A 17,064-nucleotide genomic window follows, 5' to 3' on the forward strand; every position below is an offset into this window, starting at 1 on the left:
TGCTCTCGAAAAGCAGCAGCCAGTCCTCCTACAGACCCCCGCCGGGATCAGACACGGAGCTAACAAACTTCATTCTCTCTCCATTGGCTCTTGGCTGGGTCATGCCCCATCTGGTGCCCCTTCCCCCTGGGCCCTGGCAAGCCCAGCCTTACCTAGAATGTGGTTTCTTCCTCCTTCTCCCACCTGACCCTTCTGTCACCCCCTGTCACGGCCCCAACAGCAATAGGTGGTGTGTCCTGTGTATCCCCGTCTTAAGGGGTAGGGGTAAGGACAGCTCGGCTGCGCCTGTGTGTCTCATTCCGTCACCGTGGCCATGGGCTATGACACATCCTCACCATCAAGGCACGGGGCGTGCAGAGCGCCTCTGGGAGGCCGTGGTGAGGATGGGCCACTGAGGAGGACAGGGAGCCTCCTCGCCTGCTTTCCTGGGCTCCTGCTGGCTCTGTCCCCCAGCGAGGGAAGACTGGTGCAGGAATGGGACAGGAGAGGAGTAAGAGGCATTTGATGGCAAGGTTTCATGGCTATGTTGTCATGTTTTCCATGAAGACTTAGGACAAACATGTCCTCCTTCCTCTCCAGGATTTAGTTTTTCCATTGAATCTGAAAAAGGAATTGGGAGTGAGAAGTGAGAAGTTTTCTCTTATTTTTTCTCTTTCTTTTGTCTTAGGGCTGCACCTTCAGCATATGGAGGTTCCCAGGCTAGAGGTCGCATCAGAGCTGCAGTTACCAGCCTACACCACAGCCACAGCCACACCAGATCCAAGTCTTGTCTGCGACCGACCCACACCACAGCTCACAACTGGATCCTGAACCCAGTGAGCAAGGCCAGGGATCGAACCTGCAACCTCATGGATACCAGTCAGATTCGTTTTCACTGAGCCACAGCAGGAACTCTTGGAGTGAGAAGTTTTCAAGCTCAATGTTGTGATATATTTCCATCACCAATTAGAAGGATGTTTTTGGCTCAGAGCAGAGCGCATTTCCCTTTCCTTCGTCCAGCAAGTGCCCTGAGCCTAGTGTCAACAGGCAGATGCTACCTCTGCTCTTTTCACATGAGCACAATGAGTTCAGAGAGGGACCTTCTATGTGAAGTCACAGAGTAGGGTCAAGGATATACAGCAGCTAGTGACCCTGCAGGGGAGCAGGCACCCAGGCCTGGCAGGAGAAAAAATGCCCTAGAGGGACTCTCACATTGAGTCATTGAGTGGGAGGCAGAAATCATTGTTTTCTTTACTCAGCAAGTATTTGTAGGGCACCTACTGTATGCTGGCTGCTAGTCTAGGCACTATTCATAAGTGAACACTTAGAGCCAAAGTCCAGCCCTTGGGCCGCTTCTGATCCAGCGGTGGGAGACTAAAGAAACAGTCGATCTGTATAATGTCAAGTGGTGATGAGAGCTATGGAGAAAAATAAAGCAGTGTGAGAGGCCTAAGGGAATGCTGGGTGGGGAGCAGGGAGCCGTCAGAGGAAGTCTCTCCAGAGGATGCATTTGAGGAGACGTCAGGGAAGCTATGTGGATATTTGGAGCAAGGGCATTCCAGGCAGAGGAAGCAGCAGGCACAGTGACTCTGAGGCAGGCCTGTGCCCGCACATGGAGGAAGCCACAGGAGGCCGGTGAGTGAGGGGAGGAGAGCAGACAGGCCTGGCTATTGTCAGGACTTAGCTTTCAGAGGCAGGGAGCTACCTGAGGGTAGTGAGCAGGGAACCAGCAACTCGATCTGACCAAAGCTTCAAAAGGACAGTCTATGGAAACAACCCAAATGCCCACCACCTTTTGAGTTGATAACCAAATGTGCATCTCTATACAGTGGACTATTATTCATCTGTTGTAGCAATCATGATCTGATCCACGATACAACACAGACGAACCTAGAAAACAGGAGGCTAAGAAGCCAGACATGAAAAGCCACATAGCGGATGATTCCATTTATATGAAATGTTCGAAACAGGCAAATCCATAGAGACAGAAGGCGCATTAGCAGTTGCAGGGGCTGGAGGGAGGGGCGATGGGGAGGGACCGCTCGTGACACAAGATTCCCTTTTGGGGGATGAAAGTGTTTTAGAACTAGAGAGACCAACGTGGTCATTGTACGACATAGCGAAGATACTCAAAACCACTGAATTGTACACATGGATGGTTAAAATGATGAATCGTATCTCAAAAACATTTGAAGGATGTGCTGGCTGCCTGGGTGCATAGACAATACAGGGCAGGGCCATTCCTAGGAGGGGAGGGGAGTAAGTGGGCAGGGAGCTGTGTGCCAGAGTGGGAAGTGGTCAGCTCCTGGGCCTTTTTTTTTTTTTTTCTTTTTAATTTAATTTTATTTTTATTAGAGTATAGTTGGTTTACAGTGTTGTGTCAATTTCTGCTTACAGCATAGTGACTCAGTCATACATGTATATACATTCTTTGTCTCATATGATCTTCCATCATGTTCTGTCCCAAGAGATTGCATGTGGTTGCATGTGGTTCCCTGTGCTGTACAGCAGGACCTAATTGATTATCCACGCTAAATGGAATAGTTAGCATCTACCAAGCCCAAACTCCCCATCCATCCCACTCCCTCCCCTCTGCCATTTGCCAACCACAAGTCTGTTCTCTATGTCCATGAGTCTGTTTCTGTTTTGGAGACAGGTTCATTTGTGCCCTATTTTAGATTCCACATATAAGTGATATCATGTAGTAGTTGTCTTTCTTTTTCTGACTTACTTAATATGAGAATCTCTTTTTGCAGCCATGTTGCTGCAAGTGGCATTATTTTTGTTCTTTTTTGTGTCTGAGTAGTGTTCCATTGTATGGATGCATTACATCTTCTTAATCCATTCATCTGCCAATGGACATTTAGTTTGTTCCCCTGGGCCTGTTTTGAAGGGAGAGGATTTGCTGGGGGGATGGTTGTGGAGAATGACTGCATGAGCAGTTAGGAAACGGGAAACATCTCACTTTCTGAGATGGTGAAGCAGTAGCTTTGGTGAGGGAAAGGTGGAATCTGTAGGTTAGCTTTCAACATCTTACAATTGGTTAGACATCCAAATGGAAATGCCAGAAGGTGGTGTGTGTGTGTGGGGGGGTTCCCAACAAGCAGCTCTGGGAAGGGGGAACCCTGATCTATAGTGCTTGGTGATCCCTATGGGGTAAATCCGCCTACCCAGCTGCTCTCAAGCTACCAGCATGACCTCAGCTGGCTCTCCAAGACCTCGAAATCTGACTGGAGCCTCCAGAGCCAAGGAGGCTCCAGCCATATTATGTGGGTCCAGGCTGGAGAGGGAGACGTGAGCGCTGCCAGAGTCTGGATTGTAGTTATAGCTACCGGTCTAGCTGGGCTGTTCACGCTGGGGGAGATGAGGGTGACCTCCACAAAGACACCGAGAAGGAGCCACCCCTGAGGGAGGAGGAGGGCCAAGAGGAAGCATGGAAGGACAGGAGGATGATCGAGGTGGTGGGGCAGAGGGGCAAGGCTCAGAAGACAGAGGAGGCAGCTGCCCTAATAGCATCGCTCAGTAGTCCCCAATTAGCATGCATATCTGTGTTTAATTTTCTGTTTTCAGCATCATGACTCTTAATTACCTCATTAAGGAATGTCCAAATCCACTAACATTTGCTGCGCAGGCCTACCAGGCCTTTTTTTTTTTTTTTTTAAATCCACTTTACCCTCTACTACCCACCCTCAAAGCCCTCCTGGGCACAGGAGCTGATCTGCCCCTTAGAGGGATGCAGAACTTCCTCTCCCTAGCTCTGTGGGTCCATGCAGCTAAGCTAACTCATTCTAGGAACCCGGACTAGGCAGACCACTAAGGGAGGTGAGAATCAGATAGATCTCAGAGGCATTCTGCTGAGTGAAGGCAGTCAGTCTCAAAGGCTACACATCCTGTGTGATACCATGACCTCCTCAAAAGACAAAACTACCGTGATGGAGAACCCATCAGTGGTTACAAGAGCTTGGAGGTAGGAGAGGGGTAATTGGAAAGGGATGGTACATGGGAGTTGGAGAGGGGTGGATATCTCGTCTATATTCTGGTTGATGGGGATAACACAAAGCTATATAGTCTCAAGTTCATGGAACTGTATATCCAAAAATGTCAATTTCACCGCATGTTAATTATAAAATTTATAAAAATTTAAATTATTGAAGACCTCTCCCCCCGCCCCACATACCCCCAAAAGACGATGTGGAAGGCACCAACATAAATAGCACTGCTGGTGGATTTTACTCTCGGCCCCATCCTTGTCTCTGCTCTCATTTAACTCAGCACATATTAATACTACTCTCCCATAAGGTGAGGAAGGTAGGCTGGAGGGCCATGAATGCCTTGATGAGTTCGAACCTAATTTGGAGATCATCCATCAGGAGCCATCGACTGTCCTTAAGCGTGAGTGATACCCTCAGAGCTGGGCTTTAGGCTGATTACTCTGGACACAAGGAGAAAGGGGACAGTGGCCGAGGGTGATGGCAGACATGAATGAGCAGAGGCTGGATGTGGGGTCTGTGAAAAAGAGCTGGAGGGATGGAGTGAAGCCAGGGTTTGGAATCCCAGAGATACGAGTGGCAGAAGCTCAAGAGAGCAGGTGAGGGAAGTGGCTAGATGGAGGAGAAGATGGCAGCTGCCATCACCTGCCACCACTCTTCTGGGCACGGCCAGGCTCTGGGTTTTATCTTTCCCTCACCTTAGCTCTTCACCTGAATGCCCTCCACCACCTTTGCCTGTTCTTTCTCCAAGTCTCTTTTTCTGTTAGCTTTTTGTTGAATTGGAACAACAATTTTTCTCTCTCTTGCCCCTCTTCCCACTGTCTTATCTTCTGATTTTTTCTCTCACCCACACATCCACCGATACACGCATACAGCTCCTTCTCTCATGCCTGTATTGCTCTGTCCGTTCAACCACAACTATAGTGTGACCACTAACTGTGCCCTGGAAAGGTGTGGCATGAGCCCCGTCGGCAGGACTCTTTGCAAGCCTGGGCAACTGTACTGGGATTTGGCTTCAGGAGCCCCCAGAGCAGGTGAATAACACTCATCAGGTTTGGTCACCCATCTGCCTGGAGCCTAGTGCCCTGTTCCAGCCCAGGACCATCACATAGGGCCTCTGAGTTGTCTTTGTTCACAAAGAAGGGGCCCCAAGCAGGGGCACCTCCACCAGCAGATGGCTGGGAGCAGGAGGGAGATGAAATCAATCCACTCCCTTCTGGCTCCTGAGACGCCCAGGTTCATGGCCTCTGAAATAGTCTTAAGTTCTGCACCCCCGCCCCCACCCAGGCCGCCTGAGGCCATGGGATCCCCTTCAGCCCTCTCCCTGCCACCCAGAGGCATGGGGAAGGTGGACTTGCTATTGGAGAGGCTGAGGAATATAAAGTGGTGTGATTAGCGGCAGGCAGAGTCCCCCTCCTGATTTCCATAAGGCGTTTAGATTTCTTTGCCTTGCCACATTTCTCTCTCTGTGGGAACAGGGAAATAGTTTTAGCATGGTAAATCGACAGAGCCAGGCAGCTGCTTAGTGCGAGGCCCACTCCCAGCTCTGTACCCTGCCCCCACCTGCTCCGAGGCTGAGGCCCCTAGAGGACCCAGCCAGAAAGCAGAGGCTAGACACCCCCTGGGCTCATTCTCCTCCTGCTGTGGCCCAGCCCCTCAGGCCATGTGATCCTCCACAGACGAGGGCCCAGAGGGAAGGGCAGGATGATTCTGGGCTTGGGGCAGACCAGGATGCCCGTCCTTTCTTCTTGCATTTCAGCCTCTCCTCTGTGCATCTCTGAGAACACTTACACCCCGATTTAGCCCACTGCCTCAACCGCAGCCAGAACCCTAGTACAGAGTTGAAGTGAGCAGCGATGTTGAAGCCAGGTATGGGGATGAGGTCCAAGGGGGCAGATTCTGATCAGAATGGTGGACCTTAATGTTAGAAAAGTGGCCATCTGCGCTGGGAGGCAGGGCCATGAGGAATTGTCAAGCATTCCACAGGGCAGGTGCCTTTCAGTCAGGGTCTCTTGCAGGAGGAAAGGACGAGGGAGGGGCGTGGCCTGGCTCCCTTGGGATGTTTTGAGGTGGAGCATGTGGTCCTGGAATGAAGAGCTTAGGCCTCATGAATCCCAGGAGGCTCTTCTGCCCTCTGCACATGCAGCACCAGTCCAGGTGGCCTGGGCAGCAGTGTCTGCATGTGTCGGCCTAGAAAGGGCCCTGTGAGCCCTGGGTCTTCCACGTAAAGCTTGCCCTTCAGCCACACCCACAGGCACTCTTAAGGGGAACCTAGCCCTCCTGGCCAGTACCCACTGGGCTGATTGCTCAGATCCCTAGAGGCCCAGGGCAGCCTAAAGGTTTGTATCCCACCAGGAATGACATAGTAGGGCATAGTAGTGAGGTCAGAGAAGCTGGTTCTGACTCTGGGGGGAGGTAGAGTTAGCTTTGCTGTATCCAGTGGACACAGGTGGCACCTGTGACCCCCTAGGTAGAACTCACCCAGAGCTATCAGTACCAGAGCTGAGCAAGAGCTGTATGTCCATCCTCATTGGTAAGGGACCAGCTTCCTATGTATGAGCTGCTTTGGAGCTTGAGCCTCTGAGGTCAGCTCAGCCTTTGGGGAGCACCTATGGGCCACAGGGAATGGTGTGGTTGGAACTAGATGCTTAGATGCCTTGGTTTCCACATGACCTCCACACCTGGGCAGTGGGGCCAGCCCACCCCTGCTGGGCTCTCAGACCTGCCTTGTAGAGTTGAGGACTTGCTATCTTGGTTTGCCTGAAACTTCTGAGGTTTTAGCACTTTATACCCACACCCCAGAGAACCCTTGTGGTCCCAGGCAAATTGGGACAGGGAGTCCACCAGGGGCAGAGCCCATCATCTCTGATGCAGGCTTGAGAGGGGACCCACACCAAGGCTCCAAGCCAGACAAACCTGGAACACAGAAGAGAAAGAGACAGCAGAGCTGAGCGACCACCATGTGATGTGGGCTCTGCTGGGTCCCTGGAGTCGGGACTCAGTGCCCAGGGACAGGAGGGGTGGGGGAGGGGCACGGAGCAAGACGGGTTGTCAGGTGTAGGTGGGCTTTGAAAGTGTGAGGTCCCCTTAGTGCACTAGGGTGGTGGCTACAAATTAGGAGAACAGAATTGGAAAGCACCTGTCCCTCATTTACCTTAATGCAAGGACCCAGTGCATGTTGTTGTAATTTATTTCCCAGAAGAGCTGGGGCTGACTGCGGGGCTGACAGACCAGATCCCTCCAGAAGAGGGAGGGAGGGAGGGAGGGGAGGTGTGCAGGTGCAGGTGAGGAGCACCTGCCTTCCTTGTGCCCTCCTCTGTAGCCACATAATACACAGGTCTGCGTGATGGAATTGACAGCTCTCTAGTATTCTTGCTCCAAAGTGCCAGGTGCCAATCGGATTGAATTAGATTTCACAGGGGTTTTTGCAATACACGGAACTCACCAGCAAATTACTCTTAAAGAGGGAAAATCAATCATTTGGAGCGGAGATAAGCTGAAGGCAAGGCAGCCTCGGATTGATCCCGTCTGTGCAGGCGTGTGTGGAATTCAACAGATAACCTGGGAAGAGGAGGACGGGGTCTGCGGAGAGAGGGAGGGAGGCCCGGGAAGCAGAGGAAGGGCACGGAGGAGGGGGAGGGAGGAAGAGCTGGAGGTACGAGGTAAAGGAGAGAGGGAGAAAATGAAAGAGGGGAAGGGGAGGGGGAAGAAAGCAGGGAGAAGAGGGATAGAAGCAAAAGGAGAGGAGAGAAAAGATGGGAGGGCGGAGAAAGAAGTAGCAGAGAAGGCAAGGAGAGAGCAGTGGACAGAACAATTTGAAAAAGCACAGCAGGTGTTAGTCGGCCCTTAGAGCATCAGCCAGTCCGTGTTTCCCATTTTACAAGTAAGAGAATTGAGTCCAGACAGGAAAAAGGGCCTGCCCCCAGGAGGAATGGCAGATCCACAGAAAATCTCAAACCCTGGTTCCTGACCTCAGGCTCATGCCGCTCAAAGGTTCAATCCACAAAGGAGCTTAGGAAGGGGGTACAGATGGACTGAAGGCCTGTAAGGGGGGCTGTCCTTCACCCTGATGCAGCCCAGGAAACCTGGGACAGCTGGTCAACCAGGGGCAGTGGCCATCATCTCTGATTCAGGCCTGAGAGGTGGATTTCCAGGGTAGAGCAACTGAGGCTCTGAGCCAGGCAAGCCTGGAATGCAGAAGAGAAAGAGCAGAGCTGAGCTACCGCCATGTCACATGGGCGTTGCCGGGTCTGGGTCTCTGGAGTTGGGACTCTGTGCCCAGGAACAGGAGGGAGTGAGAGGAACATGAGGGGATGGAAGGTGGCCCTTCACCCAGGAATTGCCAGGGAGGTGCCAGCATCAGTTCTCCCAGTCTCTGACATTTGGAAAGTCCCTGGGGATTGGAGACAGTTAGGGGGCGGAGGCAGTGACAGTGCAGGGCTTCTCCTCATTGTCCCCTGGACTCGGACATCAGAGCAGGCAGCCTGTGCAGTGGGCACAAGACAGCTGACCTGAGCGGGCAGGCAGAGTCAGAGTAACCTGGTGCCCCCTCTTAAGTGGTGGGGGAGCTGGAGGGAGAAGCAGCAAGGTGTGAGGTGAAGGGGTGAGGAGAGGCTGCCCCCCACCCCCGCCAAGGTTCACTTCGGCGTGTCTGATTGGAGTTAATTAAGTGAAAGGGTGGACAAAAGTGTGATAAAGACTACATCTTCCGTGGACTTTGATTTTTCTGCCGCTCAATAGCATGGATTAGACCAACAGGGCACAGTGGAGGAAGGAGAGAGACCTGGGGCCCCTGCCCAGGAAGGGGGGTCCCCTCACCCCCGCACATATCCAAGCTTTTGTCCTTCTCTTGTCCCTCTCATAACTGGGCAAGCCGAGGTCTAGCAATCAGTCCTTCTCGTGGTCCCTCTCCCTGCTTCCCCTTTTAGCACAGTAATAGCTGCTCTCCTTTACTGAGCACGTACTCCATCGCAGGCACTTTACTCAGATTTTGCAGCTCACCCACAATAGCCCTACCAGGGAGGCTTCATTCTCCCCATTTTGCAGATGAGGAAGTCGAGGCTCGAGGAGGTAAAATTGTGCAAATATCACACAGCTAGAAAGGGGGGTGCCTGCCTCTGGACCCAGGTCTAGCGCCAAAGGCTGTGCTTTCAGCCACCACTGATGTTGAGGGCCTCACACCTTGGGATCTGGTCACGAGGCTGGTGAGTTGGCTGGTCTGAGTTCTGGACAGAGCTGCAGCGAGGGTGGCACTGACCGTGTGGGCCCATCTCCACACCCCAGGTCCCCACTGCATTTCCACCTTGAGCCAAGGGTGCCCCCCATCCGCCCACACAGCTCTCTGGGGGCCACCGGGGGTCCCTGGCCCTTCTCTTGATTCAAAACACTGCAAAGTTCCTGATTCTCCCTGCGTGTGATGCAACCCCAGCACTTCCTCTTCTATTGAGAGGAACCAAGGGCACATTGTAGTTCACTGGGGGTGGGGGGGAGGGCCCCATAGCATTTGGATACGAAGGAAGCCTCCTGTGGAAGCCTCCTGTCCTCGGCAGGAAAACAGAACTCACAAGTCACCCACCAAAACCCGGTGGGACAAAGAGATAACACTGCTGCTTGATCCTGTGGGGCATGCTTTATTCTCCCCACTTCACAGATGAAGAAACTGAGGCTCCAGGAGTGGTGATACACTGCCCAGGGTCCCAGAGCTAGGGAGCAACAGAGCCTGTTTCCCAATCCTGAACCCCATTCTCTCACTGCATCATATCACTGGGTCACCAACCCAGCCACTACCCTGACCAAGAGCAGGGGGAGGTGAGCATCTCCAAGGGGCGAACGGGTGCCACCATCAGCAGGAGGTGCCTGGGGATGGGAAGAACCAGACGGGGGCCAGAGGGATGAAGGAGGCATCTGCAGGTATTACGTGCAGGAAAGGAGCCTGGGGGCTGGGTCAGGCCTTCCTCCCTTTGGGGGACCAGGTCATCTGCAGAGGGACGTGCCAAGTCAGAGCCTGTGGTTGACCTAGGAAAGCCATTTCCAGAGGATAGTCAGGTGCAGGCTCTGGGAGCACTCAGGACACCCCCAAACAAGCCTGATGCGGCAGAATCTGCTCCCCAAGAGGAGGGAAGTGCCCCAAGTGGCAGCTGTTAGACAGTGGAAGAATTCCTGTCGTGACTCAGCAGTTTATGAACCCGACTAACATCCATGAGGACGCAGGTTCAATCCGTGGCCTCACTCAGTGGGTTAAGGATCTGGCATTGCCTGTGAGCTATGGTGTAGGCCAGCAGCTGTAGCTCCAATTGGACCCCTAGCCTGGGAACTTCCATATGCTGTGGGTATGGCCCAAAAAAGACAAAAAAAAAAAAAAAAAAAAGACAGTGGAAATACCACCCAGACCCTGCCTGGGTTGTGAGGTTGTGAGTATTTAGCTGATGGTTGCAAAGGTCCAGCACCTCATAAACTCTCAATACAGCGTTGAAAAACAATGTTGGGTTAATCACAGAGCCAGTTTTGGCTGCGGAAGCGTCCTCAACCAGGCAGTGCCTGCTCTGAAAGCTGCCCCTCCACTTCCAGGAGCAGAGGGGAGGCTCGGGGGTGGGGGGAAGCAGCCCCTTCTGGCAGCCACTGATAACTCCGGCTGGGGGCTGGCTCGCTGCCCTCCACAGGGGGTGGCAAGACTTCAGCCACCAGGAGCAAAGCATGGCTGGTGATTTCATGCGTCCTTCCTCCTTCCAATAAATAAATAAAGCCAACCCCTCGCAGCCCCACAGGCAGCAACTGGCTCCCCAGCCTGGTGCGGTGCGGGGAAGGTGAGCGCTGCAGCTCGGCTCCGGGACCTGCGGCTGCAGCTATCAGCCTTCTCATCGCCTCTCACAGCTGGAAGAGAATTTAATCCACCGGGCTTCTCTCCACACACACTGGGACTCCTTTTGATGTTCCTCTTTATCTCCCTTCCCAACAAAATTGCCACTCGACAGCTCCAAGAGGGCCTCCTGCCTCTCCCCCACCTCCCCCCATCCCCGGCCCCCGAGGCAGCCCCACGCGGGTTCTGGGTTCTGGCAGCCGAGCAAGGGCATTGGAGGAGGAGGGTTGCACCCTCTGCCAGCCCCGGCTTTCCTCCCCCTGGTCTTGCTTCCTGACCTTGGGAGAGGTGCACTTTGCCCTTGGACCTGGCTCCTGCATCTGGAGAACATGGGAAGGTGCTCCAGTGCCATCTTTCGCCAGTTCTTGGCACACATGCGCAGCAGTGTTCTGTAGAAGGAGCGGCAGGCAGGAGGCCCGGAGACCAAGGTGATGGAGGGTTTAGACCCCGTAGGAGTCAGAACAGACCCGCCTTTGAATCCTTCACTGCCAGCTGTGCGTCTTGAACAAGTTACCCTCTCTCTGGCCTCAGTTTCCTTCTTGTAAAAGGGTGGCCTTAAGCTGACATCAGGATGCTGTGAAGATTCTGGTTCAGATACAGGAAGCTTGTGGTTGTGTCTTGGTAAATGGCTGCTGCTGTTACCGAAGGCTCTGCGTCCAGGGTGGCAGTTCTTGGGGCACCAATTTAGCGAACTGGGTAAATATCACACATACACATCCGGAGGGGCTGACAGTCACAGGACCCTGACAGGGGCAGGTGGGGCATTTGAGGGAACTTAGCCAGAGGTGGTGCTGGGGTCTCAGGACAGCCATATGTGGGGTCCTGACACCTGCAGTGTCAAGCCTGGTGGACATCCGGCCCCTGGTGGGCAGATCCAGAAGGGAGGAGACCTCCCTCTGTGAGACCCACAAATCTCACCTGAAGGGCCAGGAAGCCATGGAGGTGGGGGGTGGAGGGTGGGAGTGCAGGAAACCGAGTGCTCCTGCCTGCCAGGTGCACTGAGCCCAGCACTGCCTTCCCAGGCATCCCTGCTGTGCCCGTGACCATGGGGCATCCCTGTGCCTGTGCTCCATGGTCCCTGTGCCCACCCCCATCTTCCCTCTCCAGCTGCACATCCACCACATCTTGCGGGTTGATTTTCTTCACTGTTCTCAGCCTTGCCTCCTCCCGCCTTGCTCTGGCCGGCTGATTCTCCGGCGTCAGCAAGCATCAGAACACCTGGAGGGCTTGTTAAAACAGCTCTGGGCCCCACCCCCAGAGCTTCTGCTATGGTAGGTCTGAACAGACCCTCCAATTTGCATTTCTCACAAGTTCCTAGGTGATGCTGATGCCGCTTGTCCCTGTACCACACTCAGAGAGCCACCGCTCTCCCTGAGCAGTTCTCATCCTCAGGTGTACGTTAGATGGGGTAACCTGGAGAGCATTACCAGATCCTGATGTCTGTACTTCCCCACCCCAAGTCTGATTTCTTTGCCTGGGGTGCAGCCTAATCATGAGGACCTTTTAAAGCTCTGAGAGTGATTGTGATGTGTGGCGAGGAGAACTACCACACCGCCTCTCCCTTGCTCGCTCTTCTGGATCCCTGTGGGTGCCTCCACTGCTCTCCCTGCCCTGGCTGGTGTCATCCCAGCCCTGACTGTGGGTCCCTAGGGAGAGTGGAAAAAAAATGCATCTGCCTGGGCTCCACCCCTGAGAGATTCCAACACTGTGGCCCTGGGCACCTGTGTTTTTCAAAAGAGCTCCGCTGGCAATTCTGACCTGCAGCCAGATAAGGAGGGTTGCGCTGGTGTGATTCGCACATAGCCACCAAGTTCACCTTCCTTCCTGTGTCTCTCTCTCTCGATCGCGCTCTCTCTCTCTCTCTCTCTTTTTTTTTTTTTTTTTTTTTTTTTTTTTTTTTTTTTGGTCTTTTTAAGGCTGCATCCTCAGCATATGGAAGTTCCAAGGCTAGGAGTCAAATCAGAGCTACAGCTGCTGGCCTACACCAGAGCCACAGCAACACCAGATCCGAGCAGCATCTGCAAACTACACCACAGCTCACCGCAATGCCAGATCCTTAACCCAATGAGCAAGGCCAGGGATTCAGCCCACGTCCTCATGGATGCTGGTTGGTTCACTGAGCTACAGTGGGAACTCCCTCACCTTCCTCTTTTAACCCTAGTATTCCTTTGCTCCAAAACCTAGAGTGGCTCCCCATTGCTCATGGAAGCAATGCGAGAGCCCACAGGTGGTGCCTGCGGTGGGACTCCAGGAGAGCCAGCACGTCTGCTCACATCCTGACCATCTCACCAGCTCCTATCCATGGACCCTTTGCAATCAGCTCACTTGTCTGCCTCATCAATAATTATTCATTCCCACTCCCTGTCTTGGCCTAAGCCAGTGGTTTTCAAATGGTGGTCTCAGACCAGCAGCATCACCGGGAACTTGTTAGAAATGCAAATCACAGGCATATACCCAGACCTCCTGAATCAGATAGTGCTGGGGAAGGACAGTCTGTAGTTCACCAAGCCTCCAGGTGATTCTGATATACATACACTCAGGACTAGAACTCCGGGTAGAAAGCCACTTGCTCCAGCTGGAATCGCTTCCCTGTGAGCCTGTTTCCCTTCCTTCATTCCTAACACCAGTCTTCTTGGGGCCGCCTCCTCTGCTGGTGTTTTCTTAGACTCAGCCCTGGGGTGCTCAGCGTGGCCATCTCAGTTTGCTCGGCTAACTCGTTGCAGGCTGAAGCTCCAGCACCTTCTGGCTATGCCCCAGGGACACCCACACCAGGCCTTGGCTCCACTTCCCCTGGCCTGGAAGGCACCCCGGCCTGGGACCTGGGCCTGAGCTCTTACCCTTACCCTGCCGCCAACAGCCTGTGCAACCTTGGGTGGTTCACTCAACCTCTCTGAACCCCATTTCCTCTGGAGGGTTTCCCAAGTTCCAGTGTTCCTTCACCCCCACTCTCTGGCCTGTGGGAAGAGGACCTCACAGATTAAAAGGTGAGGAAAAGCTGCTGAAGCCCCATGGCTTCTGAGCAGCTACGGTGTGCCTGCTGTGGTGTGGGTTTTCACGGCCTGAGGTTGGTCTGCACCTCAGGGCCTCCCCACATCCCACAGCAACCACGGAGGGCTCTTCTGTGGTTCTTCTCAACAGCGTCTGGCAAAGAATAGGTGTCCAGAGAATGCGTGTTGTGTGATTGTCGTCACCTATTTGCACAGTCGTGGAACAAGCTTCAGGACATAGTTTTAAGTGGGGAAAAAAACGCAACCCAGAGCAGTGTGTATAGCTACTGTTGTGTCAACAAGGGCAGGCATGGATACACCGGGCTGGCTTGTGAGCGGGCTTCCTGGGGAAAGAGACCCAGGGATTGAGGTGTGGTTGACTCTGGGAAAGCCTCGCAAGTGGCAGGGACAACAGGGAGAGGGATACGGTTGTGAGCCCTTAATGCTTCTAAACTGGGTGAGGACTTTCCATGTCTGTGTTTATCACGTCATTGGCATTTTCTATGTTAGGAAAATTGAAACCTGCCAATGCGTGGGGCTGTTTCCTGCAGGGGTTCTGTCCAGGCTCCTGGGTTCTGTCCAGGCATTTTCTATGTTAGGAAAATTAAAAGATGCCAATTCATGGGGCTGTTTCCTGCAGGGGTTCTGTCCAGGCTCCTGGAACACGGCCCCTCCTCTCCCAGGCTTGAGCCATCCCTCCACCTCCCTCTAGCTGAGGACAGAAAGAGTTCAGGGAGACAGGAGCCCAGCCCAGGTCACCCTCATGCCCTTGGATCTCTGCCTCTGTGTCTTTTCCCCTTCCTTGGGTGTGGGGGGGTCATCCCACACCCCGGCACCCGTGTGCACACTCCACACACCCGCCCCTCCCTTGCACCCCCAGAAGCCATGGCCCATGAGCGGCAGAGGGGTCTGTTTCTCTGGAGCAGGGTGTGCTCCTGGGGGCCATCTCGGCCCGTTTCCCTTACCCTGACCTTGGATCTCACCATTTTCTCTCTGATTCCTTCCTCCTCCCTCCGTACCTTTCCGGCTCCTTCTCTGTCTCCATACCCTTTGACTGACCGACTCCCACTGATAGAACCTGGTAAGTGAGCCTGGGAGGGCAGGCTGGGAGGTGTGGTGGGCACTGTGGGGAGCGGGCTGCCCAGGGTGGAGAGGGGGCGGGGTTGCTCCATCTGCTGTGGGCACAGCTCAGATAGGCCCACCTTCTCGGGCCCAGATCCTGTGGTGGCGGGACCAAGGTCCAGGGCAGGGGGTGGGAGGGAAGTGTTGATGTCAGCTGCTCAGAGCTGTCACAGTCCACTGGCTTTGGCTATTAGTGCCCCTTCGGGCATTTAATTGGTCCCCTCCATCCGACCGATGGATTCCACACCAGGGAGACTTTGAAACCCCACAGCTCAATAGGACCAGAAAAGCGTTGCCCACACAGTCTGGGGAGCCCCTTGGGGCTGGGGGCCCTAATGGGCCTGCTGCTTGCCTGGACCCCAATATTGGCAGTGGCCTTATTTTGCCCATTTCCAGTACGTAGGAAAAACTCAAGGGGCTGGCTCATGTGTTTATACATTCATTCCACAAACTTGTCTGAGTGCCTGTGGGAGAGCTCCAGGGACCTCAGGATCTTGTGAATCTCAGGCTTCGCTGAGGGTGTCCATTCCAGCTTTGCCAGGACCCTCCCTCTCTGACCCTGTAGAAGCTTCCAGCTTGCCTGGCTGCACATCTTAGTAGGAACAACCTCTAGAAGAAAGCCCCTCAAATACCTGGGCAACTGAGAAGAAAAGTATGCCTCCTCTGCCAGCCCCTGGATCCAAGGAACACGTACCCAGAGGGGTCGTGCTGGGCACTAGGCCAGGGGAGGGTCATGCAGGCCCAGAGCCTGGGTCAGTCATCCACTGGGCATCTCAGCAAGGGTCAGGTGAGGTTCTTGACAGGTTCCAGACCACAGGCCACCTGCCTCGGTTGGAGGGGGCCAATTTGGAGGTAATTCCTCCCCATGATGGAGGTGGAATCACTTTCAGAGCAGGCTAGACTCCAGGGAGTCAGCACCCCTGGCTCCTGCCTTTAGCAGTGGCTGCTCCTCCTGACCTGGGGCCTGGGTAGCGTGGAGAAAGCACACATTGTGTAGGAGGCCAGCCAGACAGCACATGAGGAATCCCTGGTCAGAGTGACAGGAAACACCTGACCCAGACTGAGACCTCCCCACCCGAAACCGCGGCCTTGGGCTGCCAGACTGTAGGGGAGCCAGTGAGGGGTGTGGCAGCTCTGCGCTATCTGGGATCCAGTGTCCCACTGGCCACACAGAGATGGGTACCTGGGGTTCATTTTGCCACTGAGCCGTCTGGGTGGTTCCCACTCACACATGTAAGTGATGGCAGTGCTCCCCCCATTGACACGGTCCAGAGGGAGGACAGGGGAGAAGCAGTCTCCTGCTCTGCCCCCGGTACCCTCTCCTGTCCAAGCTGAATGGGGATGCTTACTCGCTTCTCTCCCCTCCAGTCCCTCCTGACCCTCTCTCCCCCTCTTGCCTCCATCTCCCTCCCATCCACCCTCCGCAGCTGAGGGTCACTGGGGCAGAGGAAGGGAGCAGGAGATAGAAAATGAACCAAACCACCTGGAAGGGACATTGTGAGCATCTGACGGGGTGATGAAGGAAAAGAAAAAAAAGACAAAAAGGTTGAGTGTTCCAGAGGGCCCGCACATGGGCAGGAGGGCCAGGGAGCTGGGCTGGGATCATTGAGGGGAAGCCAGACCACTTTAGCATAAGAAGGTAGGCAAGCCCTGCTTTGGTCCCGCTGCCTCATCGGCCTCCCTGTCAAAGCCCTGCTCCCCCAGCCATGCTCTGGGCCTTGGCCTCCTGCACCCTCTCTGACGGTTTTCTCCTCTGTTTTGACCCAGGGCCTGAACAGCATGTTTGAGGTGTACCTGGTGGGGAACAACTCCCACCACTTCATCATCTCTCCCACCTCCGTCCAAGGGAAAGCAGACATTCGCATCCGGGTGGCCATCCCCCTGGACTACGAGACTGTGGACCGCTACGACTTCGACGTAAGGCCCCTTCAGCGTCTCCTTGGTCGGGTGGAGGATTTCAGGGGAGGCGGGGGTGGCACTATTCCCTGAAGTCTCTCCTCCCATCTTTCCCCCCTCTTCCCTTGTAAATCTGACTCAGAGAAGCCCCCTGAGCTATGGCAGGGGCTAGGCTGGGTCTCTCCTTTTCAAGAAGAATGAGGAAATGTCCAAGAATTGAATGGAATTTTACCAG

The 17,064-nt window shown here is 54.2% G+C and overlaps 1 protein-coding gene across 8 annotated transcripts in view; it reads left to right on the plus strand.

The window, feature by feature from the left end:
* Nucleotides 1-17,064, plus strand: part of CDH23 (cadherin related 23) — a 467,077-nt gene that overhangs the window by 267,003 nt on the left and 183,010 nt on the right. For 5 of the 8 annotated variants that reach the window (XR_002338421.1, XM_021072656.1, XM_021072657.1 and 2 more), the window contains 2 exons: nucleotides 14,887-14,892; nucleotides 16,701-16,850. Coding sequence is in view for 7 of the 8 variants with exons in the window: in XM_021072656.1 (XP_020928315.1) it covers nucleotides 14,887-14,892; nucleotides 16,701-16,850 (156 nt within the window). In the remaining variant the exon portion in view is untranslated. Of the gene's footprint in view, nucleotides 1-12,932; nucleotides 13,809-14,886; nucleotides 14,893-16,700; nucleotides 16,851-17,064 lie in introns of those variants that run through there. The other 3 variants (XM_021072659.1, XM_021072660.1, XM_021072658.1) reach the window with 3 other exon arrangements.

Source organism: Sus scrofa, chromosome 14 (assembly GCF_000003025.6).
Source record: "Sus scrofa isolate TJ Tabasco breed Duroc chromosome 14, Sscrofa11.1, whole genome shotgun sequence".
Classification (NCBI taxonomy): domain Eukaryota; kingdom Metazoa; phylum Chordata; class Mammalia; order Artiodactyla; family Suidae; genus Sus; species Sus scrofa.